Here is a 26,899-nt window from a genome sequence, read left to right on the forward strand (position 1 = left end):
CTACTTGGCTTTGACCTTGGTCCCTGGCTCCCAGGCTGCCATGGGACCAGCAGCTGCTATCCAGTAATGGCCTGTGATGTCCCTCCCTTTGCCCTTCAAACCACTGGTACCAATGATGGACATTGCCAGTGGTCTGGAGGTTGGCTCCAGCAGGAAAGAAGGAAGGAGCCTGGGAGATGCTCCCTAGTGCTCTGGGTCCATGCTGTCTTGCAGGTTAGGCAGCTCACACTAGCAGAGCACCTCGGAAGCAGTTCCTGAGCAGACTTAGAGGCTCACATTTGACCTCCACTTCCTTACTGTGAGAACCTAGACACATGTACTCACCCTTCTGATCCCGTTTCCTTGCTTTAAAAGGTAAAAAGATACCTCCTATTATGGTATAAATCTCAAGAGTTCCCCAGAAGTTTCATGCAGTCAGAGGCTGGGCTTGGGGAATGTGGCTGGACCCTTAGCGCTACCCTGGTTCATCAGTGGAGCTCATCTGCCAAGAGTTCATAGCTAAATTGCTGTTGGGAGACAGGACTGGTCAGAAGTGTCAGGTCAGCGGGGGTGTGACCCGGAAGCATGCATCCTTGTCTCTGGTTCTTTCCTTTGCTCTCTGCTTCCTGCTATGGGTTGAGCAGCTTTCCTTCACCACGCCCTTCCACCTTGCTGTTTCTACCATTAAGCCAGCCAATCATGGACTGATTCCCCCAAAACTATGAGCCAAATTAAACCTCCCCTCCTTTAAGATGTGGATGTTTGGTATTTTGTCCCAGTGACAGGAAAGTGACTAAGACACTCTCTCTCTTATAGGACTGAGTAAGTAAAACAAAATATATGCTAAGTGATAGTTGGCAATATTATTATTTCAATGCAAATTGTTCCTTTCCTCTACAGGCTCATACTTCTCCCCAAGCCCATTTTCTTCTGAAATATTTTTTAAAATGAAAACTACAACAATCCATACCTTTCACCTACCAGACTAGCGAAGATCCTAAAGTTTTACAATACAGTCTGCTGGTGAAGCTGTGGGGGCATGGGCCTTCTCACCCTCTGCCAGTGGGGATGCAAAATGCCACAACCCTGGGGAGGGGAATCTGACAGCAGCCAGTGAAACTACATGTGCCCTGGTCCTTTGACACAGAGGAGTCACTTTTGGTAACCTATCCCAGAGATAAACTGGCACAAATGAACAAAAAGTGCCGGGGATTTACCTCAGTGGTTCTGGTGCCTGCCTGGCAAGCGCAAGGTCCCGAGTTTGATCCCCGGTACCAAAAAAAAGAACAAATAAGAACAAAAAGTCAGGAGGTTTATCAACTAGTTGCAATGTATAAACCTTATGGGGTCCAGATCTGAATGAACTGTAAGTAGAAAACAGAAATGTGCACAATGATTGGGCATTTGATAATTTTCAGGAATTGTTATATATGTTTTTAGATGCAATCATGGTGTTGCGGTTATGTTTTGCTTAAAGGGTTCCTATCTGTTAGAGAGACTTACTGAAATATTTACGAATGGAATACAATGTCAGGGATGTGCTTAAAAATAGTCCAGGAAGAGGGAGGGTGTGGGTGTCAGCCCTTGGGGATTTACAACAGTGCCCTATGTTTGCATATGTTTGAGTTTCCATAATCAAATTAAGACAGTACAGATAAAGCCAAAGTTCCCCAAACCCTCCCTTAACCCCAGGACTCTCCCCTCTCCCAGGGAACCACAGCTTTCAGTTTACCCTAAACCCTTCCACAAATTTTTCTGGGCATTTGAGTGAGTATTCGATATGTCCTCACAAGGGGTTAGGGTGGTATTTTCTGAAGGCCATACTTTTTTCCATTTACAGCAATGACATCACCGTGATGTACTATCCTGCCTTGGGTTTTCTCCCCAGCACTATGTCTTAGCTTTCACATCAGCACCCAGAGGTTCTGCTCTTCCATCACCGCACGCACATGTATCACAGTAAGGGTGGGCCAAAGATGATTTACTCCTTCCCACACGGATCAGCATTCACGGGCCCCTTATTGTTTTACTGCAGTCCTTGCTGCGATGAACATCCCCAAGTGGATCTACTCATGCACAAGAACATTTCTACAGGAGAGAGTAAGAGATGAAATCGGTAGGTCCTGGGTTATCTGTAGCTCTGTGTGAATGGATCCTGACCTTGTCTCCCCTTTATCTTGTCTTCTGCCAGCAAGGTCTGGGTAAAATGGGGCCCTCAAAAGGTGGAGATGCTATTTTCATGGTTGTTACTAGTGCTCCTGTCATTTCACAGCTTCATCTCCTGCCTCCTCCTTCGGCTCTTGAAGTTACTGCTCTAGCCTTATACCTCTACACTGTACTTCCTGACCCAATCATCTTAACTCTTCCCAGCCCTCTTGGTCCTTGCCACGGACACCTGCCATGGACTTGTGCCCTTTAGCTGCTGTCCACCTCCCCAGACTCATGTTGTCACCCAATTCCCTCTGCTTCCTACCCCCCAGCCACATTAGTCGGTCTCTCTTTAGGGACAAGTGTTCCCTGACTCTTCTAAGGTTTTACACACCCAGTTCCTTCTGCCTGGTCTGCTCCTGTCTAGTGATCCGGACTCGTCCTTCCATTCTCATCTTAATCATCCCTTCCTCAAGGTCTGCCTCCCTAACCTCCTACTCAGGGAGAGCTGGGTACCTCTCAGGACAGCACTTAAAACAGTTTTTAATAATTCATGGGATTTAATTTTATTTTCCCATTAGATTTCAAGCAGTATGGGGGCAGAAACTGGGTGCATTTTTGCTCACGCAGGGTCAACCACAGTCAAGAACATGCTCTTTGAAGTCAATAAATATTCATTGAATAAATGAATAGGAGAAAAAACGATTAGATGTCTGTTCACATGGGGACAACTCCATTTGTTGTATATTTTTACTTGCTTCTCCACAAGGCTTTTTTGTAGATCTGAACTTCCTTGTTTTTATAAAATACCAGCTCCTTCATGAAACATTCAAAGGAAGAAGAGATACCTCGTAGTTGTCTCTCAATTCCAGTAGCACCCCTAAAAGCACATTTGGCGTGTAATCTAATATACCATCCATCCTTCATGTCAAGCTCCTTTGGCTGTTGGACTTGGTGGCCAGGGTTGGGGTCCTGGTAGTCTTTGCCTCCCCTGAGCCTGAAAGCTGCATTTCTCCTAGGAAGTATTATATAAGCCTTCAATGAGTGAAAGAGTGAAAGGCAAAAGGATGATTGTATAGCACTCAAATAGCAATGTCCTTCCAACTGTGGGGTCTCAGTGGAGAAGCGATCTAAAAATTAGAATATACTCTAAATTGCTTTCAAGAAGAAAAGATCCTGGTCCTGCTGTTTCCCCTCTGCAGCTCAGTCTACTGCCTGGCTGGAATGCTGTCCCCCAAGGCTGTGTATCCCACAATGCCACGTGAGTCCAGGTCCTCCTCGCTGTGGCTCCTGTCTTTGCCTGCAGGGCAGAGTCCCTGAAGGGAATCTCAGCACCGAGCATCCTCTCCCCATGCAGTCCTTTAATTTGGCTGCCAGAATGCTGAATGCTAAGTTTTTCTGGGCAAGCCCAGTAACTTTTGTGGTTGGCATATCTGTTTTCCTTCCACTTAGTCACCATTTTTTCCCTTTTGAAAATTTTTGTTTCATAAATTTTATTATATGAATTATTTTGTAAGTTGCTTCAAATTCAATTAAGAGTGAAAAAAAGAGTCAGGTAAGTGTCCTGAAACAATTTTGTATCCAAAATCTCCATTTTCTGGTATTATGTCATAGATTTGGGAAGAATCTCAAGATTGAGATGGCTTCGAGGGACATGTACACCTTTGGAAAATTGCACCCTTCTTTGGAGAAATGGTTGACTCCAGGAAATACAAGATGAACTTGGAACATCTTCTTGTGCTAGAAAGTAAGGAAGAGCTCAAAGAATGATGGAGACATATCAAGATATGGCCAAGTTTAAAGGGGCCAAATCTGAGAAAATTTGAAAATCAAAACAAATAATAGTAAAAGAATATAATCCATTGAAGAAAATAAGAATGAAAATGCTTATGCTCAATTAATGAATTAGTTGGAAGGAATTGGTCTTCCTGGAAGTAGCAAGACAACTACCAAATGTAAAATCAATGACAAAATTACAAAATCACCATTTGGCAACTATCACTAACTTTCAAGCAAGAAGCAGCACTGAATAAAAATATTGGCGGTGAGAGTTTGAGGAATAAAAAAATATAGTCAGAGTCTGAAAGCATCTCCCCACAAGATACATATAAATTGCAAAAGAACAAAGGAGAAACTTTACAGTGGAAAAGTTAGTTCCATAATAATTTAATAGCAAACATTTCCTGCTTTATGAACTGAGAAAAATACAACATCCTTTCTGGGTATTTCAATGAGAGAATCAAAGTCTGAATCTTATAAGGAAACACAAGACAGACTCAAAGTGAGCTTCAATCTACAAGATAACCTGCCTGAGAACAGTATATCTAAAAAGAATGAATTGACCAATCAATTGATTACACCATAGTACATCTGATTTTAAAAAACATAATTGACTACACTCCTCAAAAATATCAATATGGGCCAGGGATTTAGCTCAGTGGTTTCACTGCCTGCTGCACAAGTGTAAGGACCTGAGTTCGATCCCCAGTACTGAAAAAAAAAAAAAATCAATGTCATGGACAACAAAGAAAGACAGGGAACTGTTCCAAATTAAAGAAATGCAAGTAAATAAGACAAGTGAATATAACACATGATATCACATTTTCTTTTGCCAAAAAGAACATTATTAGGACAGTGAAGGATATCTGAATAAGACTTACAGATTAGACAATGATACATAAATGTTGGCTCCTGATTTTGATCATTATACTATGGTTATGGAAGAGAATGATCTTGTTTCTAGAAAAATTTTTAAGTATTTAGCAGTTTTCTTACTTGGTTTGAGCTGCTATAATACAAACACCATAGGCTGAATGGCTGAAAAGACAGAAACTATTTCTCACAGTTCTGGGGGCAGGAGGTCCAAGATGAGGATACCAGCATGGCGGGGCTCTGATGAGGGCCCTTTCCTGGTTTGTAGGGAGCCATCGGGTTGTATCAGAGCAGAGAGAAAACAAACTATGTCTTTTCATCTTTTTGTTTTTTCAGTACTGGTGATTGAATCAGGGCCTTGTGCATGCTGGGCAGGTGCTGTACCACCCAACTACAACCCTGGTTTATGTCTTTTTATAAGGGTACTCAATCCATTCATGAGGACGCTGCCCTCATGTCCTGAATACTTGCAAAGGACTGACTTCCTGATACCATCACCTTGGAAGTTAGGATTTCAGTGGATGAATTTGGGGGTATACACACATTTAGTCCATAGCAGCAGCAAAGGGATATATCATGTTTGCAACTCAAGATCAAATGATTGATAGATAGATAGACAGACAGACAGACAGACAGACAGATAGGGCCATACAGATACTTAGACAGGATGGTAAAATGTAATGTTTGAGGAATTGGGTTGAAGGATATATGGAATGCACTGTACAATTCTTTCAATTTTTCTGTAAGTCTGAAATTATGTCAAGGTGAAAAGTTAAAAGAAAAACCTCAGGCTGGAGGTACAGGGTCGCACCCAAAGCACCTGCCCTGGCAGAGGACATATTCCAAGCCTCCATGGCCTTGAGGGGAACATACCACTCTTTCTCAGAAGCCCAAGCTGGTCAACAATAGCACTCACTCTTATATCCTTCTGGTGTAATTTCAACCCTCTGCACTATTCTAGCTACAGTCAGGTCAAGCCAGTGAGGTGTAAAATGATAGTCTCTTCTCTCCTGGCAGTACATACTTCTGCCTCTCCATGTGGAAGATCACAGCTGTAATTCTACATTGATTTGTGTTCCTGTCTGCCTCTCCCACTGTACCATAAGCTTTAAGAAGGGAAGAATTATATCTGCTTTTCTGAACATTGTAACCTCAGTGTGGGACCCATTGCAAAATGAAAACGTGGGGTTCCTGGTTCAAAACTGATTGAGAGTTTCAAGGTAGCAACTGCAGAGCACTGAACCAAATGCAAAGTCCTCCTGACCACGAGCTCAATGAAGTTGCACCCCAGTGAAGTTGTCCATGGCCAGAATAGTACCTGGCGCAAAGAAGGGGCTCAGTAAATGTGTGCTGCATGAATGAATGAATAAATAAAGCTCCTTGGATGCATTCCCAGGGTATATATGAAGTGAGGTCTCTTGCAGCCATAATTTTTTTATAATTGATGTGCACCTTCATGAAGCAATGCTGAATGAATCTGAACCACAGAGGGTGCCAGTGCCTACCAGGCAGCAGGGACACTGTTGAGCCTTCAACAGTGGTACACACCCACCTGCCCACAGTCACACCTGGGATAGGCTAACCTGGGCTCCTGGCATCCTGAATCTCCTGAATGCAGTATGCAGCTCCTGCCTGCCAGCCTTCTCTACCCCTCCTCTGTATGGCCTTTCAGGCTCAGTTCTAGTACAAAATGTTCTACAAAAGGAATGTGAGCCCCTCCAGACCCCACAGTATGAAGGATCCCTGGCTGTGCCAAGCTGGGCTCTGAGGCAAGCCACCAAATCCCTTTTCGCTTGTGACCTACATTGCCATTGGTTCCATGGACTGCTCATTCTGCAACACAAGGGGGAACATGTTACTATGACAACAGCTCCTGGAGCTGCAGGGATGCAAAGCACCTACTTTTAAAAGTTCACTTACCCATATGGCCAATGGGCTTCATTGGTTGTTTCTAAATTTAATGTCCAAGCAAGGTGAGTTGAAAAAGGGAAATGTTGAAGTGTTTTTAAAGGGCTAATTCCGACTGTGAAACTAAAGCTACTCACCAAAGATACTGGAGAATGAAATAGGGCACCGTAGGTTTTTGTTCTTGAAAATAAATATTATTACCAATTAGCAGTGTGTGCACTGGCTAATGTGAACCTGCCCATATGAGAAGGGTAACAATCATCCACCAGCAAATGCTGATTCTCTTTAGAAAATCCCAATGCTGATGACTTGCTATACATTCTCCTTGAAGTTGTCTGGGACTTCTAGCTTTCTCCATTCTATCATCCAGCAATTGCTGTGTATGTGGTAGAAAGAGAATGACATTTTTACATTTAAATTCCTGCTTTGCTATCAGGTAACCTGTTTCTTCTCCAAGTGCCAGTTTCTTCACTGGAAGTACTTGTTTATTCATTCATCCAAACAGTCACAAGTTTTTCTTGAGCAAATATATATGCCTAAAGGAATATTACCTCACTTAGGGGGATGTTTGGTCTGAGATCAAGGATAGGTTGAAATCAATGTAAAAATCATGATCATTTATGATCTTGGCTTTTTCCCCCGCAACCAGTCTCCTACCCTGAGTTAGGAAGAGCTGCCTGTGAGTCTCACAGCACCAGTTTCCAACCCTAGCCCAGTTACATTGTCAGCTCTGGTTCTGTGTCTCCCACTTCACCTCTGAATAGTCTCCTCAAAGGCAATGATCAGCTTCAAACCCATGCACTCTCCCCAGGACCTGGCACCAAACAAGGCAGAATGTAAACCAGATTCTGTATAACTCAAGGAGCTTTAAAGCCAGGGTCCATAAATGGTTTGCACTTCTTATCATGTTCCTCATTCAAACAATGAACCCAAATTATAATCATTGCCCAGTGGCAGCTCCAAAATTCCCATATGGGGGTACTTAAGAGAGTCACCCAGTGGGGCACGATGGCACACATTTGTAATTCCAGCTATCCAAAAGGCTGAGATAGGAGAAGCATGAGTTTGAGGCCAGCCTGGGCAGCCTAGCCAGACCCTGTCTCAAAATAACTTTCAAAAAATTGGCTGGGATGTAGCTGAGTGGTAGAGCCCTTGCCTAGTGTGTGTAAGGCCTTGCATTCAATTTCTCATAACACAGGAAAAAAAAATTTTTTTTTTTAAAGAGAGGCAACAGGGCTGGGCTAAAGCATGTGTGAGCAGCACTGTGTTGTAAGCAGATTATCCTGGCATACCTGGTTGGGGAGATTGAGTCTGTATTTGTACAGTAAGCAGTCTAGGGGCTTTTCTGTTCTGTTCTGTGGGGGATATTTGCATACTGAGTGACTTGGGCAGAGTGTGGGAGATTCTGCAGGCACTAGTTCTCAACTCCTATTAAAGTCCCCAGACCTCATCATCTTCCAACAGAGCGTGTTATCTGATTCTGTGCATCCCAAAAGCTGACCGTGGGTCTCCTTACTACTTCTCTCCAAAAGGACGTCCTTTCCTTTCTTAGATGAAAATAGTTCCAGGGGAGCTCTACAGAGAAAAGGGATAAAATCAACACAAAACAAGGCATCAAAACTCGGGGCTGTGAACCTGGGCCCACATCACCCTTCCTTCATTTCAGTCTCTCTCCCCAGTGGGGCTTAGAAGTGTGGAACATCACTCTGGTGATCCCCTCTGGACATGATTATGTTCTAGTTACTGCCTTCTGCTATGTGGATCCACTTAGCATTCCTCATCTTACCACAATTGCATTGAAAACTTGATTAGATTCTATTGATTCTGTCATTAAAAAAAGGAAGTCATCCTGCTTTTCCCCTGTAGTCTCTCACTTGCTTAATGTAAAAATTCCACCTGTGCCTTGTAGGCTTAAACCTGTATTTCCTTGCTCCGCTCCACTTCCAGTTCTTTCTCTTTTCCTTCTCAGAGCTGACATCTCTCTTCAGCCCTGTGCACAGGCTTTCGTTTTTATAGCTGTTATTTGCTGGTCTCTATTAGGGCTATTTGCTTTCCCAGACGCCAGAGGGGAAAGGAGAAATACGTCTCCAATTCCCAGATACTGTCATTGACCAAACTGTTTTTCAGTGAATTCATTTATACTTGTTTGTTTCAAGGGTTTGTTCTTCCATTACAAGTGCCTTCCCTTGCGATAAAGCAAGGCCGACTGTGACCTATGTGGGGTCGGCCTCCTGAGGGGCTTCTATTCCCACTGCACCATGTGGCCTGATGCTTCCTCTCTTTCAAGACCCAGCTAAGCATCCCTGTGTGTGGAGTCCTCTTTGTGCCACCCCTCAAGGCAGTTGAAAGCTGATGAGAAAAAAAGAATAAAATCAGGTTTAGGACCTAAAACAGAACCACTACTGAGGATCATACAAAGATGAAACTATGAAGCGCTCACTCTGGCCAGTGACCAGTGAGACGCGGGTTAACCTGATTTTCCCCACATTTCAGTTACTTGCACATCATGTCACTTTTTTGCCACATCTAAGCATTACTTGTACTTTTGTGTACTTATACTTTTTCTTAATATCTACTTTTCCCTCACGTTTTAAACTTATATTTAAAGAAAACTTATCCCTGTTTGGATCTCTTGCCATAACCAGAAGGAAACTAGATAATTTTAAAAGCAAATAAGGTGAAAACAAAAAGCTAAGAGCCAGGTCAGAATTTTGGCCATAGACATGTAAGGTTAAAAAATCATTTTTTAGCTAAACCTAGCAGCAAAACCACTCCTCCCTTTATCCTTCTACTTCTACTGTTTGTCTTTCCTCTCTTTCCAGAGTGTTCCTAACAGGCCCCTTAAAGTAGAGCACGGAAAAAAAAAAACAAGAATAAAATCACTCATGGGGAATCTATGGACACCAGATCCCCGGAAAACTAGGCTTTATATGATACAATGTCTTCAAGGTGGATAATGCCTTAGTTAGATGTAATAATGTACACTATAAGAGCCAACAATGGAGAAAAAACAAAATTCTAGTTGCAAGGCACTGGTTCCACAAGCCATGGGATATACTCATGCAGTAGAATTCTGCATAACTAAAAATTATGTTTTAGAAAAATGTAATGGACAAGGAGACAGAGTAACATCATAGACACAATTCAAACATCTACTACAATTATATTGACGAAATCTGACATAACACTTAAGATCCACTTAAGTTCTCAGCTTCATCAGCTTCTCTAGAACACTGCATCAGTTCACTGAGATAGAGAAAATAAGGATGCTATGCTCAAGTACCCTGGAAAAATTTAAGATTAATCACAGTGAAACGAGCTTCTTGGCTACTAAATTTTTCAAATCTTTTAGATTTGAAATGTAGATCATGAATCTCCAAAAAGAGGTGCTGGGTGGGCCATTTTCTAAACTTACTTAACCATGAGACTGGTATCCTGGGGACCACACTTTGGAAAAGACAGATGGATGATGGAATGCATGCATTGGATGGATTCAATACAGAAGTCTAGAAGGTAGGCACAAAACTAACCGTAATTCTAGTTGGCTATCAGAACTATGGCTGATTTTTATGACTACAGTATGATTATCTTGCTGATTTTTCTACATTAAATATTTGATTATATAATTTAAAACAACATAGGTTTTTGTTGTTTCACTTTAAAGATAACTAGAGAAAGGATGGAAAAGGCAAGAAAGGCCTTGAAGTTGGCTACATAATTGCCTGTACACATTGTCAAGACCGACTCTGGCTCTTCTAGACAGTGAAGCCAATTATCTGGAAGATTTTCCAATGGTTTCCATGGGCCATCACGAAAATCTTCAACCAGAGCCTACTCACAACCCTCATTAGCATAATTAAAGTCAGTTGCCCACTCCCCCCCCCACCATTTTTTAATGAGATAGAATTCACCTAACATAAAATTAATTATTTTAAAGTATACAATTTTATAGCATTTAGTTCATTTACATCATGTGCATCCATCTCCACTATCTAGTTCCAACTAATGGGTATCTGATAAGGGTGCATAGCACTGTGCCTGGAATTTCTGTCCCTCTCCACCTGGTCCTTTCCCAAGAAGAAGTGAGGTGAACTGACAAGGGAAAAATGTACATTCAGGTTTTAAAGCAGAAAGTCAGGGCCATAACAAAAGAATGAGAAATATGTCAAGCATCAGGGTAATACAATGCTTTGATTGAGTATCAAGAGAAACTGAACTCCCTGGCAGGCAATGCAAGATTAGAAACACAGTAAGCAGCTAAGATCAGAGGGATAGGTGTATGGTGTGGCTAAAATGAGAAAAAGTGTTTTTCTGTGACTTAATTCTAAAAGAAATTTCTTACATGGACTGTATACACAGAACATTGATAAACATATCAATGCCCTTGGCTGTGATTTTATAACAAATCCATGAGGAAGGATTTTTATATGGTTGTTTTTCTATAAATATTTACTGGAAGAATTAATAAGTAAATGAATAAACAAAAGATAAATCTCTACATACTCAGCTGCATTCTCCCTGCATAAACTCCTCGTAACAAGTCAGTATGACAGAACTGAAAGTCCAATGAAGATTACAACCACTCCTAAACTAATAAAGAAATTCCTCATAAAACCTAAATTGTGTGGTGATATTAAATATTTTAATCAAACAAAAATATTAGGAACATTTGTATTATCTCTCCATAGCTCTAACAATGTAGGAAAACCATACATCTTGTAGTACTGCCTAATTGCCTTATAAATTCATAGAGCTTTTATGATGAAATAATCTGCATTCTTTGCTCCAGATATGCATATGCTGTTTTAAAGCTCAACTTTAAAAAAAGAAGGTTTTCAAGTATTCCTGGAATATATCTATTCCCCAAACCACGGAAGAATGAGAATGAGAACAGCACCTGGCCACAGCTCTGCCCTTTGGCCTCTGATTCTGTCAGCTAAGGCAACTCATTGCATTCAAAACCCCAATTCCTCAGTCATCACTTTGGATTTCGTGAGGAAATTCTTCCATCCCACAGCAGCTTTGTGGTTTTTCTAGGGTCCAACCTCTAGAGTTCATCTCAAGAACAAACAGTGGCAGTGGTAGGAGACACACAGAGTTTTGGCCAATATGTCCAAAAAGTAAACAATAGTTCTTCCCGAATACTGATATTCTGGACTACTTTTTCCTTCTTTTGGTTTGTACCCCAGGCTACATCCCTAACCCTGGACTACATTTAATCTAAAGTTTTTTCTTTCTCAGTATCCTCTGATGTTTTAAGTTTGTATTACTGATTCATGAAAAGATGTTTTGTTTTAGTAAGAAGGCAGCAGTGGTCAAGGGAACAAGTTCAAAGTGAGAGGAGCCATGGAACGGAAGGCACCTCTTGTCCCCTCATGGCTGTGATACTGTGGGTGGCCCCTCTGTCCCATAAACCAGGGACAAACATCTCCACCTCACAGAGGAGCGGGAGATAATGCAGGAATTAGGCATATGCTAAGGACATGACTAATACAGTATCATAAATGAAAACTATTAATATTATTAATTGATGCTTTTAATTTCACATGGTAGCAGTAACATTAACACAACAATAATTTTTAAAATTATCTTAACCCCAGGGATGGGGATTTAGCTCAGTGGTGCCACTGCCTGCTTCTTAAGTGTAAGGTCCTGAGTTCAATCCCCTGTACCAAAAAAATCAAAATTATCTTAATCCCATTTTCCTAACAAATCAAGCTATTTTTGCTAACCTACAACCTATTCTAGTCCTAACCTACACGATTTGTACATAGCTAAGATTATGTCACTGGGGATGTAGCTCAGTGGTACCGTGTCTGCCTGGCAAGCTCCTGAGTTCAATCCCTGGTACCAATATATAATATATATATATATATAAAATACGATAAATTCAATTTTGCATTCTGACTTTTTTCCTCTAAGATTATATGATAAATATTTTCTGCTACCTATGAATCATTAAATAATGACCTAAAAGCTATATGTACTCAGGGACAATAAGATACAGTGACCCTCGCTACAGCATAAGCGGTGTCCTCCATATTTCCTAAATTAAAATCCCTCAAGATCACTGACATTGGCCCTTGAAGGAACCAAATTCAGTGGAGTAAACCAATGTCACAAAGAAGCAAACAAATCAGTGCACTTAGATGACAAAAGAGCATTAACCTTTTACAAGCTTTAACACTGCTGGGTTTCAGGTTGCTAAAATGTACAAATGTACCTTGGAATACCATCCTTCAAGTATGCTGGCTTTTTGTGTACCAAATCTGACCTCCAGCACAGGCCAGGAATATCTGAAGCCTGTACATCAAGGAAGGCCTGCCCCGGCATACAGGATCTTCCCTGCCCCTCGTGCAGGAGCCTGGGCAGGAGGCAGGAAAAGGGCAGGGTAAGAGCAGAATGGCCTGACCCAGTTAGAGCTAGTGGGGAAGAGCACAGGCTGGTTTAGGAACAAAGGCAGTGCACATTCAGACAGGAACATCAGGTATGGATCATGAAGCCGTGGGGAAAACATGATGTCAAAGTGAGATTAAGATCATTCTTTCTCCTTTCAATAGTGCTTTATTAGGTGACCTGGGCAACTTGCTAAGGTCCCAAAAGACAAGAGGTGATCCCCGAATGGAACTCTAGGCCAGTAGGCTCCCAAGCCCAAGGGCCAGCTCTAGGCCAGACTGCCCATTCAAATCATGACCTCTGTGACCGGAGGCCAAGCGAAGGTCCACCAGGTGAGTGCGGCGGCATTGCGGAAAGAGGTGACAACACATATGAGGAAATTGCAAATAGTGACCATACAGACAAAGACACAGACGTGAAAATAATGCACTATTTACGGGGGAAGACAAAAGTTGCAAGGAAGAAAGATGAAGGAGGAAAAAAGGACGACAAGGGACAGGCCAGAAAGGAAACCTCTATCTCTTTAACGCTCTGTGCCTTGCAGTGTGGAGAAGCCCATGACAAAGAAGATCCTACCTCCCTCCTTGCTCCCTGAGACTCTTGTGCCCAGCAACCTGCACATGAGCTGGGTTTCCCATACTGTATTGTTACAGTTGTATTATTTTGGTTGAGGCTGCTCTTGATAAAGCCACTGGTTCATCTAAGAAACATTTACTGCGTGCCTCTCAGGGAAGAGCACTGGCTACCCAGAGATTACAAAGTTGGCACAGTGCTTACAAAACCCCACACCTGAAGAGAACTTCTTTCTACCCAGAAAGTAACTAGCTTGGAGGAAGAGCCTTCCTACATGGTGCATCAAAACTCTTTATCCTTTCTTAAGAAAATCTCATTCTACAGAGCATAAGCAGCTTCCTGCTGGAGAAGGTTAGGTTTTACTCATTTGTTGCTGATAAAATAAACATCGATAGGAACCAGGTGATCCAAGCTGGTGTCTGTTTTTATACTCAAATCTGCAGCCCAAAGCACTTCCAAGAAGCCATTCTCTCCCCGCTCCAAGTCCCTGAGCTATGGGTCACTAACAGTGGTTCCAACAAGAGCTCTGAAGCCAAGTTCCTGTCTCAAGGGTGCTTATTCTGGGAGATCATAAAGATGATTTGTTTTCTTAATGGTGAGTGGGGGGGGGGGGGACGTCCAAGCAGCACAAGGCTGGCATTTGGTGAAGGCCCTCTGGCTGCATTATGGCATGAAAGAGAAGCAGAAAAGAAAATGGCCACATGCACAAAGGGTCAAGGCATGGAATGGCCTTGCTTTACAACATTCTGCTCTCTCAACAAGTTTGGTCATAGGAGACCCAACCCTCTCCTGCAAAATTACCTTCATCTAGTCAAGAAGGTGGAGCCCCACGACCTAATTACCTACCCCTAAGCTCCAACACCTAAAGGGTCTACCGCCTCAACTCCACCACACGGGAGACCACACTTCTAGAACAGGAAATTCTGGGGCCCAAACCATATCCAAACCACAGCACCACTGCTCTCGACTGGCTCTGCTCAATCTTTCCAATGCCTGAATTATAATCACCTGCTCCATTTGTCAAAACCACTGTTTCAGCCACAATTTGGCTTAAAACCCTTCAGATGGCAGCAACAAAGCCGAGGTGAAGTCACCCTCAGGTAAGAATGCAAATAGCCCAGATAGAACTTAACACATGGGCAATTATCATGGAAATAGAGGGGCCTTTAGAAACACTACAGCAAGAAGATTTGTCTAGCACAGATTTGCAAAGGACCTAATCTCTACTCAAGAAAGAGTGCCTTTTATGCAATTAAAATGAATCCTCCATCTGTCTAAAAGCCACTTACATAAAGCGCCCCCTTCTCCCCTGCCTCCACAGGTTCTTCATCTCTGCTGCAGGTCACGCTTCCCGGCCCGTGTATGCCAGGCCGACAGCTAATGTGTGCAGCACTGTGTTCCCCCTGGAACGAACTGCTGAGGAGAGAAGCCCCTTGGCGGATAGTTTGCTTTAAACACACAGAGGAGCAGTCCTTACGTGGGAAGCATTTTCCCCCACACCCGTTAGCATATAGCTCCATCTGCAGCCCCGCTGTGAGCAGTTTGGAAGTATGATAAAGTCTGAAAATATTACATACGTATGTCTGTACACACACTTACCCAGAGCACGTCTCTGAACAGACTGGATGAAGAGGTGGCTTTACTGGAAAGGGCTCAAATCTTGTCTCTCCCCACCTACACACAGACGCACACTCATTTGCCCCTTTTAAAGAGGAAGACACTAAGCCATGTGTTTCCCAAGGTGGACTTTCCGACTCTGGGAGTGGCCTCCTTGCTATCCACATCTCAGAGGCTCAGGAAGTGCAAGGCAAATCGGCCGGCAGGGGTGGGAGGGCATGAATGTCTCACAGATGGCAGGGGAGACCCTTCCCAACTCCCATGCCTGCCTTCTAGGCCGACCTTGCTTGCACTGTTGTCCTGCTCCTCTGCTCTCTCATCTGCGAGAAGCCACAGTCCAAGGGCATGAGTGACACCGTAAAGCTCCCAGCGGCCTGGGCTTGGGTGTTGGGCAGGTGTCAGCTCAGTCCACGCTCTGCTGCTTACTGGCCACTAGACCTCCTGGGAGCTCACTTAATGACTCCAAATTTCCTTTTCCTTATCTGCAGAACAGGGACAACAATGCCTATCAGTTGTGTTGTTGGGATTAAATGAGCTAATGCAGACAAAAAGGAATTACTTTGGGTAAATGGCAGCACTGGTGGTGTTTGGCAGGCTTTCTCATTTCCTCCTTAAGCATCTCTTTTTTTTGTTTGTTTGTGTTTTTTTGTTTGTTTGGTACGGGATGAACTCCAGTCCTTGTGCTTGCAGGGCAGGCAGCAGAACCACTGAACTAAATCCCCGGCCTCTCCTTAATTACCTCTTACTAGAACGAGAGTGTTTTGAAGGCAAAGATAACAGCTTCTAACTACTATACTACAATGGATAAACATAATGTCCACTACACACTAAACGCTCAGTAAATATTTGTTGCATTAATAATTAACTATAAATTGAAGCCCACAGCACTTCTGATGGTTAACTTTTATGGGTCAACTTGGCCAGGCCATGGTGCCCAGATATTGGGTCAAACATTAATTATTCTGGATGTTTCTGTGAAAGTATTTTTTGGGTGAGATTAACATTTTTTGGTGTGCACATGTGGTGCTGGAAATTGAACCCAGAACCTTGTACATGCTAAATGCACAGTCTACTACTGAGCTACTATCTCAGGCCCTGAGATTAACATTTAAATAGGTGAATTTCAAGGAAAGCAGATTACCTTCCATAAAGTATGGGCCTCATCTAGTCAGCTAAAGGCCTTGATTGAAAGACTGACCTCCCTGAGCAAAAAAGGCCTCCTGCCAGGACACTGTCTTTGGACTTGAACCACAACTCTTCCCTGAGTCTCCTGCTGGCCTGCCCTGCAGATTTTGGACCCACCAAGTCTCCACAATCACATAAGACAATTTCTTAAAATCAATCTATGTAGATATATATCTTGTTGCTTCTGTTTCTCTAGAGAACCCTGGCTAAGACAGCACCTTATTTGTTAATGGAGAAACCAGCCAACAGGACATGCATTTACTCTCCTTCTCCTGGATAAGTGGTTAATACTAGCTGCAGAGCACTTTCCTAAGTTCAAACAGCCATGAATCATACTCATTCAAATTCTCTTACTTGATTTTCACACAGGTGTGGGCTAGAGAGCATGAGCCTTATATTTCAAGAGAAGGGGAAAATGGGACTCTGAGAGGTCAGTTAACTTTCCCCAGATCACACAGAGTGGTGGATTGTAAGAATGATCCCAATTCTTCACCTCTCTCTGCTCCCAAGCTCTTTGCCCTGTCACAGGTCCATCCACTCCAACTCTGGGCTTGGCTGTGTGACTTGATTTGGCCAATGAGCTATCAGTAAGCGAGTTGCAAGCAGGCACTTTACAATTGCTTATGTGAGCGGGCCTGTGCTTACCCTCCTTCTGTTGTTGCTCGGGAGTGTGCCTGGGATAGCCTGCTAGCGAACAGGAGACACGTGGGGCAGAGTACAGACTCCCATCTCCCCAGTCAGCTGTCAGCTAAGCCCCAGATAAAAGCAGCCCAGTCAAGATACATAGAGCTGCTGAGGGGACCACCTAACTATGTGGGGCCTGGAGGTTTGGGCAGGTTTGGCCCCATGGCATTATTTCCACACACACTAGTACTGATACACAGAACTAATGAATCTTCTAATCGAGCCTGCCTAACTCTACAAACCTGTGCTCTTGCCATTGCATCAGGGAATGTTGGATGTCACTTGAAGATAGTTCTCCCTGTTGGGACAAAACTTTTAAGAGTTAAGAAAAGGTTCCTTTGCAGCTTATCCACAAAAAATCAGCATGTTTACTGCTCACTGGGTAACTAATAAACAGGTAGACTCAGCACAGGCATGAGACATAGCCCAGAAGAGCAGGGGTAGCAGCACCAAAATGAGGGGAAAAAAATTGTTTTAACTTGATATTTCAAAAAATAAGCCTGGAAGTAGTCATCACAACTTTTTTAGAATTCCTTATGCTACTTTATGGTTTAGGCTTTTAGAAATGAGAATTACATCTTGGAAGGTGGGTGTATCTCCATAATCTGTTACTGGTTTGGGACCCCTAAAGGACCAAGGCACCCCACTGCCCAGAGAGCTGCCTAGGGAGACCAGGGGTCTGCTTAGCCAAGTAGCCATGGCAAGGCATGCAGGAAGTGGCCCAGGGGCAACATGGGGGTGGAGAGGACATCCAAGAGGAGCTGGGCTTCTGCAATCTGTTTCCCGCTGCTCCTGCCTATGAATCATCTGCATCCACACTCCCTCACAACCTGCGTATTACATAAATAATGTCCAAAATGAGCAAAATCAAGCTACCACCACCACAGCTGAGTTTGACCTTGAATTATCACAGGGGAGTTAGGAGCTGGAGCTGCTTTAGAGAGTCGTGGGATCTCTCCAGAAGGGCAAGTTTTGGTTGGCTTTTTTACATCACTAATAGCTTTTAAAAAATCAGTCACCTTCAAGCCCCAAGCCCTCGGGAAGCTGTCTTCAATGTTGATTTCTCACTCAGTAAAATCTCTGAAAAAGAAAATAAAAGTAGGCTTGCATGCCAAGAAGAAAAAGGAACACAAAGCCATCCCAGAAGACTTGGAATGCTGATGAAATCCAACTTAGGGCAAGAGTGGGTGTAAGAGAGGGAAGATTACTAATTAAATGAGCAAAATTGTAAGTGTTGGACTCTTGTAAAATCTGGGGATGAGAATCTTTATGTTTTCTCATTGAACATTCAAAGGCCACACAAAAATATTACGGCCAGTTGGGCTGAACAGTGGCTTATAGACTCTAACTTTCTTCCTGGAGATCAGCGGGAGAAATTACCAATGCCCAGGTTAGTTAGCAGTCGGAACAGGAAGAAGAAGGGAGGGCAAGAAGGTGGAGGGGAGGAGAAATTTTTACTGAGTACTTACTGGGCACTTGTGCCAAGCGTGCTCGCATTCCATCTTCCCAACAACCCTATGAAGCCATTGTCATTATTCCCATTATAGAGATGAGAAAACTCAGAGTGATCAGGTAACTGGGCTGAGATCACTCAGCCTAGGGTAAGTCATGGGCCTATCCTCGCTCTTAGCAAACATATTAGTTACCTTAATGGGTAAATACTTCCCATTTGGGTAAGTGTAGCTAAAGTTGCAAAGCACTTCACTCTGTATCAACACAAGAAATGGTTTGCTCTCAAAGCATAAAATTTTTTTATATATATAAAAGGGTTTTTTTTTTATTAGTGCACTGTAGTTACACAGATCCCTGGGTTTCATTCTGGCATATTCGTACACACATATAACATACTTTGATCATTCTCTTCTCCACTATCCCTACCACTCTTCCTTCCTCCACCTCCTTCCTCTTCCCTAATAGTTTCTCTTCTACTTTCAACATTTATTTGTAAAATAAGCTTTACTTAGCAGAGTCAGCCTAAGGCTGCCTTAAATGAATGCCAAATGAATTTCCTTTGGTAGAGGAAGCATCCTACTTCATCTTAGAAATTCTATTAACTTACATGGTCCTTCCTTCATTTATCATTTGTTTTCCTTTCAGAAATTATTTATTGAGCACCTACTAAGTGCCAAGCATCATGCAGACTCCTAGAACTTAACAGATAGAGTCCCTGTCCTAAAAAGGTACATGATCTATATCTAGAGTTGTTCAGGACAAATTATGCAAGACTTACAACCTATTTGTTGAGACTTGGGTGTCCACAACAGATTCACAGCACAAGAAATATTAAGTGGATACTCTAGATCTGAAATCTTAATAACTGAAAGTAGCTGACTCTAAATGACCAAATGATTATTAAACCTCCAACTAAGTCACCCACATGCAAAAAAAATTTAATTAATAAATAGCATTGTATTCACAATTCACTGCTTCTTCATTTAATTCTACCAGTATAGCACACTCCTAAAATAAAACAAAGAGTCAAACATTTCAGCTTTCTAAAACTGGACCAATGCCAATGCACTGGGCTTCTGCTGTAGAACAACCAAGACCCTTTCTGTAAGCCTATAAATACATTTCAGCAGATGCTCGGACTCAAAGGGTCCAAGTGAAAAGTCATCTCACTAGTCCTCAGAATCGTGTGCATGGCCTGCTTTCCTGACTCCACTCTAGCTTTAGAAAGTTACACGTTAGGAAGCTATTAACTCAGAAAATAGTATGTTTAAATGATAAGCTATCACTGAAAACCCTAGGACAAGTGACCCCACAGAGCAGTGAGTAACTGCTGTGTCCTAGATCTACAAGGTCTCTTCTAATTTGTGCTTCCAATGGACATGAGAAACAAAGCCACTGGGAAGTCCTCTTTCCAGACACTGGGCTGAGCTCCCTGCTCCTCCTCTATCATTGACCTCTCAGAAGGCCAAATTACAAACTAGGGAATGCCAACCTGGCTCCACTGCAGCCTTGAAATGGACATGGAGCCATCTACTTCTAGCTCTAGTTTTGCAGCCTTACTGGGATCTAAAAAGGTATCTAAAAGGTGGCACATAATTTGCAAAACAAAGTAATTTTTTTCATTTAATTTGAAAAAGGAAAAAAGCCAGCAAGTCTTCCAAGAGGAAGAGGAATACAGAGACCCTGTAATGAGAGAAGGAAACCACAATGAGAATTAGAATAAACTAGAAAAAATTAGAATAAATTGGAACAAATGTACCACTTCTTAAAAGCAAGAGCTTTTTCCATTTGTTCTCTACTGAAGCTTCAGTGTCTGAACATTTCGGTGCTCAATCTGTGTCCAGAGAATGAATGAATAAATGATACCAATGACGAGCACTTACAGTGTCTTCTGGGCCAAGCATTCCATCCTCATTATTTCATTTCACCTCTTGACCTAACAATCAGGAACCTGATCGATCCTCCATCTGTCCTGAGGAAACTGAGATTCAGAACACTCACGTTGTTCTTCAGGGCCATGGAGATACAGGGAAGCTCCAGGTTTGTGGGACCTGAAATTTATACAATTTGAGGATGCCTACTTTAAGAAGAAATATAAGAATCACAAATTCAAGTGTTTAAAAGTGAATATTTCTTTAGAAAGAGGACAGAAATTCCAACCAAGATCCAGAAAAATAACAGTAATTTTTATCATTTGCTGGACATCTATTGTTACCTTTTCTTACATGTGTTGGCCACAGATTTTTTTTCTATAAACAGAACAGAAAAACAATGTGCTAGCTTCCCATTGCTGTAACAAAATGCCTGAGAAAATCAACTTAAAGGAGAAAAGATTTCTTTTGGCTCATGGTTTCAGAGGTCCATGGTCAACTGGCTCTGTTGTCTGTGGGCCTGAGCTGAGGCAGAGCATCACATTGATGGGGGCAGGAGGCAGAACAAAGCTGCTCACCTCAGACCAGCCAAAAAGGGGATGGGGTGGGAGAGGGAGAGAAAGCAGGAGAAAACTGAGGATGGGGGAAGAGTCCAGGCACACATTATACCCTTCAAAGCCACGCCCACTTCCCCAATGAGGCCGTACCCGACAGCACATTCAGTTATGAGTTCGTCAGAGGATTAATTGGGGACTGAGCCTGTGGGAGACATTCCAGATCCAAACAACAACATATAATTTCTTTCCTGTAATGTCGTGGATCAAAGTTTATTTTTATTATTTTCAGCTTTGTGACTCATTATAGATGATAGTAGGCAAGTCTCTAGGGTTGCTGTCAAATTTGGGGAAAGCTCTACCATGTTGCTTTCATATCTGAGCTATAACTGGGCATTTGAAGGTTTTCTGTCAATGTTAATCTCGAACCAACTTCCCTAACTTGACAACAGCCATTAACCTGTTTGCTCTTGGCAGGTATCTCCACTATAGTGACTTATTAAGTTTATGCTATCTTTGTTCTGTATCAAATTGGTAAGAAATTTAAATCTTTTTCTAATGTGAGCATGTGATTCATTCCTCTTCATTAAAGGATTATCAGAATTTCAAGGGCTTCTTCACTATACCTAGTCAATATTTCCTCTTGCTGTAAATGAATGAACAAAATTTTCTTTCATTAATTAATGAGTGAGTTTAATAGGACCTCAAATTTTTTTTCCATTACTGTAGATTAAACCCAGGGCCTTCACACTAAGCTATATTTCCATCCTTTTTGTTTTTTATTTTGAGGTAGGATCTCTCTAAGTTGCCCAGGCCAGCCTTGAACTCACAGTCCTCCTGCCTTAGCCTTCTGAGTAGTTGAGAATACAGGCACATGCTACCACACCCAGCTCAAAATTTTTATTATAATTTCCTTCTCAGTATCTATCAATTTTATTGCTCAGCTCTGCCACTTCTGTCCTGAATTTCTATCTTTGTATGAATTTTCTATCAGCTCTTTAAAATGTTTAAAGATGACCCCCAAAAATGTACCATTCATCTATGTTCAAATCAAGAACTGTAATTTTGCACTTGTTTTATTGTTGCATCACCAAGTGGCTTCCCAAATTACATTTAAAACAGCTTATTCCCACTTCAACTGCCTCTTAGCCAAATTCCTAAAATTCCCTTGCCCATTTAGCACTACCATATACAAGAAACAAAAGACACCAAGATGAAGTAAGAGTAGAAAGAGACAGCATGGCTAGGGCCCCTCATGGGGCCTTGGAAGGGGCCTTGGAGGGAAGAACCCTGGAATTTCACTATTGTCAGCTTCAAGGTAAACTGACCTCTGCATAGCCAATGTACAATGAAGCCCCAGTCCAAAGTTGGTCTGGCTCTGGGGCCCAAGCACCTGACTTCTTAGCTAAGAACTTGATAAAACAGAGCATGCAACTCCAAGAAAATTAGGTCTCTTTTCCTATAGCAATGGTCTTCTATAAAATGCCAGGAAATATCCAAGATCCTTTCTGTAAGGTTACATATAAAAATAAAAATTTCAGAGAAACCTTGTGCTCAAAAGGGTTAAGCAGAACACCAAGTGAAGAGTCCTCAGAAAAACTCAAAAAATAAAGACAAAAAGGGATAGAACCATGTCTGCATTCCTGTGGGCTCCCATTCTGGGAAGTGCAAGGTTGGGACTGGTGCTCAATCGAGGCCACAGTCAGGTTTCCCTTCTCCCAAGTGGGTCCTGACGCTAAGCACCAGCAGGTCCTTGTCACCACATTCATCCCCTGAGATCCATGATCCCCAGTCCTCTAGGAACTTCAAGCTTTCAACTCTCCTGGGACTGGGGACACATCTGCTACACTCTCAAAGGATACAGTGGGATAGAGGATTCCCACTGCCTTTAAGATGCGCGTGCGTGTGTGTGTGTGTGTGTGTGTGTGTGTGTGAGAGAGAGAGAGAGAGAGAAAGAGAGAGAGAGAGAGAGAAGGAGAAAGAGAAAGAATGAACATCTCTTTAAATTTTAAATATGTACTGGGAACCACAAACAAATGTAATTAACTCAAAAATTGTTTCACAGCTGATACATCCATCTTTTCCTCCTACAGAGTATTAAAGGTATAAATGCAGTGTGTATTCTTCATCTCTGAGTCACCAAAACATGCATTCCACATGAAAATTCTCATTATAAAATTATTTAGTAACTCAGTTTTCAAAATCATATTTTTAAAATAAGAATTCCACCTACTCATGCCACTGGGGAATTCACTGTTGATAAAGCATATACAAGTATGTGTCTATCCTCAATAAATTCACAATCTAGCAGAAGAGTGAAGACATGAAGGCAAATACCTATAAAACCATGTAGTGAGAAATAGGGAATGGCCAAAGACCAGACGTGACACAGCTGAGGGGGCTCTGAAGAAACACATTTCTAAATGGGGAAACCCAAGGCATTTAATGCAATTTCAGTCGTCTAAATAAAAATTGTATTAAAAACAAGAGCAAAACTAATGTGAGTCAAAGAAAGTGAAAATATCTTGACAAGTAAAAATGAAAAGAAAAGATGACAAAACACCTGCTTTTCTTTCTGCTCTGCATGATTTTTACACAAAAATCAATATTGTATTTATTCCATGTAATTGTGCTTCACTAATCAGAGATCCTGTTCTATCATCTTTTGGATTATCTTGTTTTCCTGCCTCATTTGCTTTCTGCTTCCAAACTCTGCCAATGTTATCCTACAACATTACCGCAAAGTAAATTTTAACTGAACTTGCAATTTGAAATCATTGATTTTTGTTTCAAGTTTAAACAAACAGAAGTAACTGCCAGATATTTCATATGGAAAATCTCATGGAAGGGAGTGTTAGATTGTTTTATGGAATTCCATCCCGGAAGCAAAAATGTGAGGAAGTGAAATTTTAAAGTGAGTGTGAAAAGTGAGCACCGAGCAGAGGTGCTCAGACTAGAGAATTCTCTCCCACTGGAGGAATTGGGGAGGACGCCCTTGAACTAGCAGTGGGAAGAGAACTTTTCTCTGAGACACTTGGTAGGGTTTCACACGTCCTGCAGCTGGGCTTGGAAGTGACTTTTCTTCAGTTCTGTGAATGGGGAGGCTGTACAAAGGCAAAAGAACAAAAGATAATATTTTGAGGAACCAATCAAAACTTCAGCTCTGATGGAAAGAGGGTACCCAAACTTGGCAGAGCCAGCTTGGCACCGAGTTCTGCCATGGTGCAAAAAGCACCAATGGGGATGTGAGAAAGTGGAGTCAACACAACAGGAAACCTCAACTGCAACCTCAACAGCAACTTGGACCAACATAGGAGGGAAGACAGCAGTGGGAAAGATGGAGGAGCCCTGGAGGGGAGTCAGGAGATCCTGATGACCCTGGAGGAGACTTCAAGAGGCCTGGGAAGGGCAGAGCAGGAAAGGGCAAGGGAGAGAAGGGAAGAAGAGGGAAGGGGAGGTTTTCAAGGTGATTCCAAAGACAATACTGCAGGGACTCAAAGCCAGAGACTATCACCATCGCTACTGTGCCCCACACGTCTTGGGTGCTCTTCTCTGAGATGAGAAGAGAATTCCCAATGTCTTAAGCTTCCCCAGGCACTGTGCAAGCCATATTAATAGGATCTCAAATTCACTAACTCTAGTTTCACTTGCAGTCTTGTGTGGTTGAGGCTGAGACCCTGGGGTGGCTGGCCCGAGTCACAGACAGCTCTTTGGTGTTTTTCTACTCAGGCCCCTAGTTGATGTCAATTCTCTGCAAAGCCAAGTGAGGGATGGGGCTCACCCTGAGCTCCTGGTACTCCCAGGAGTGCTGATAACCATGCCCTGGGTGCTAGTTACAGACATTGCCAGGGTGGTACCTCTCAATGTCAAGGCAGACCCAGGGTCTCTGATCTGAGCAGCTCTCTGTGGTGCTCCTGTCCCAGTCAGTGCTGGCCTGAGTCTCCCAGGCCCTGGATGGCACTGCCTGTGCTGCACAGCCACAGTGCTGATAGAAACAACATGGCTGGCCCTGCAGGGCTTTCCAGGGTTCTCAGATGGGATCTGGGGCTATTATGGTTTGGAACAAAAATGGCCCCCAAAAGGCTCATATGTTCAGAGGTGGGGCTTTTGGAAGGTGATTAGTTCACAGAGTACTAACCACATCAATGGATTAATTCATTGATGAATTCATAGCTAAATGTGCTATTAGGAGGTAGTGGATGGACTGAGTCACTGGGGCAGGCCGTGGAAGGATATATCTTGTTTATAGCCCCTTCTTCACTCTCTGGCTCTCTTCCTACTCTCTCTGCTTCCTAGGTTCTATGATTTGTGCAATTTGTGCAACTCCACCACGTCCTGCTATATCATTTCTGCCATGGCCTGAAACTTCTGAAACCATGAGCCAAAATAAAGTTGTATATGTTAAGTATTTTGTCCCAGCAACAGAAAACCTGACTAATAACAGAGGGCAATGGGAAAGCTCATGTTGGAGACTCACAGTCTCTGTTCTTGTCCTCCCTCACCTCATCTCTTGGATGTACAACTTCCTCCCCTGGCAAGTGTCTCTTCCCCATGTAAATTAACACCTGCAGAGACTCATAGGTGGCCACTGCCTCACCAAATCATCAGATGCCCCCTGAACTGGCAGAACCCTCACCATGGGCCCAGCCTGAGACTTCTGACCCTCAGTGGACAACACTGATGTTGTCCACCAAAGACTTGGATAAGATGGTAGGGAGAGTGTTTCAGGAGGTTCTACTCTGAAACACAGAGTGAACTTGAACTCTGGACAATTTCTAAGAGCTTTTCATCTTATTTGTCTTAAAGCTAGATGCTTAGAACAGGGATAGGAAGTGTCTTAGTACATTCCAGCTGCCATAGCAAGCAACGTATTACATAGACTGAGTAGCTTATAAACAACAGAAATGTATTCTTACAGTTCTGAAAGCTAGAATGAATGGACTTGGCACTAGTAGATTCAGTGTCTGGTGAGGGCCCACTTCCTACATAGATGACGCCTCCTCACTGTTTCTTCACATGGCAAAAGGGGCCAGGCACTCTCTGGGACCTCTTTTATAAAGCCACTAATCCCATTCATACAGGAATCCAACCACTTTCCAAAGGCCCCCTGTGCTAATCTCATTCCATTGAAGGTTAGGTTTCAACACAGAGGGCTTAGGGTCAGGATGAACTAAACCAACTGAACTGCTTGGGCCCACTAAATGAGCAAAGGAGCCAAAACAAATTTTGCCCATGCCAGAGTAATTTTTGTTCATTCTAAATGTAATAATAGATTTTTAGGTTAAATCACCATTTCCCAACATGTACCACAACCCACCCACTTATCACACAAACATGCATTATATGAACTTCAAGGAGAGTAAACAGAAGCTCCACATCAGTGAATTCCACAGATGAAATTATTAAAGCTATTTTGCTAATAAACTCCCAGAGCCTGCCATACCCAGATGGATAATTGGTAACTGATTATTCACAAGCAATCCCTTTCACAGCTGAGGGAACCTGGCTGGCACAGGGTGAGGCACTGGCTCCCAGGAGGCTTCAATTCCAGGCTCTCTCCAAGCTCATCTTTGTAGCAAGAGCCTGGGAGAGGTTTTCCTGAGTGCTCTGGCTGTTGAAGAGCCCATTTGCTTGGAAACTGATGAGGACTTGGGCCCTGAGCTGCTCACCATGTTTTCCTGTTCCACTCCATATCACCCAGACTCTGTTGATACTTGTCAAAATCTTCATTCACAGGAACACCCTGCACCAGATTCTTTGGAGTTCTCAGAGATCTGGGATGGAGTCAGCTCTGCTGCCAAGACCTCAGAAATAGCACAAAATGAAATCTGCCAGCTTGCAGCTGAAAAAAGTCAGCTTACCTCTGCAAGAGAAGTAAGT

General features: G+C 42.7%; 1 protein-coding gene across 11 annotated transcripts in view; it reads right to left on the minus strand.

Moving 5' to 3' along the window:
* The window catches only part of Cacna2d3 (calcium voltage-gated channel auxiliary subunit alpha2delta 3), a 1,090,211-nt gene that overhangs the window by 956,347 nt on the left and 106,965 nt on the right, over nucleotides 1-26,899 (minus strand). For 8 of the 11 annotated variants that reach the window (XM_087181521.1, XM_087181526.1, XM_087181518.1 and 5 more), the window contains 2 exons: nucleotides 26,689-26,882; nucleotides 20,478-20,645 (listed from right to left, as the gene is read on the minus strand). In XM_087181521.1, the coding sequence (XP_087037647.1) occupies nucleotides 20,478-20,498 (21 nt within the window). In that variant the 5' untranslated portion in view covers nucleotides 20,499-20,645; nucleotides 26,689-26,882. The remainder of the gene's footprint in view (nucleotides 1-20,477; nucleotides 20,646-26,688; nucleotides 26,883-26,899) is intronic. The other 3 variants (XM_087181525.1, XM_087181524.1, XM_087181520.1) reach the window with 1 other exon arrangement.

The sequence above is a fragment of the Heterocephalus glaber genome, unplaced genomic scaffold, assembly GCF_053883595.1.
Source record: "Heterocephalus glaber isolate CG9 unplaced genomic scaffold, H.glaber_assembly_v1.0 deba00001472, whole genome shotgun sequence".
Taxonomy (NCBI): Eukaryota; Metazoa; Chordata; class Mammalia; order Rodentia; family Bathyergidae; genus Heterocephalus; species Heterocephalus glaber.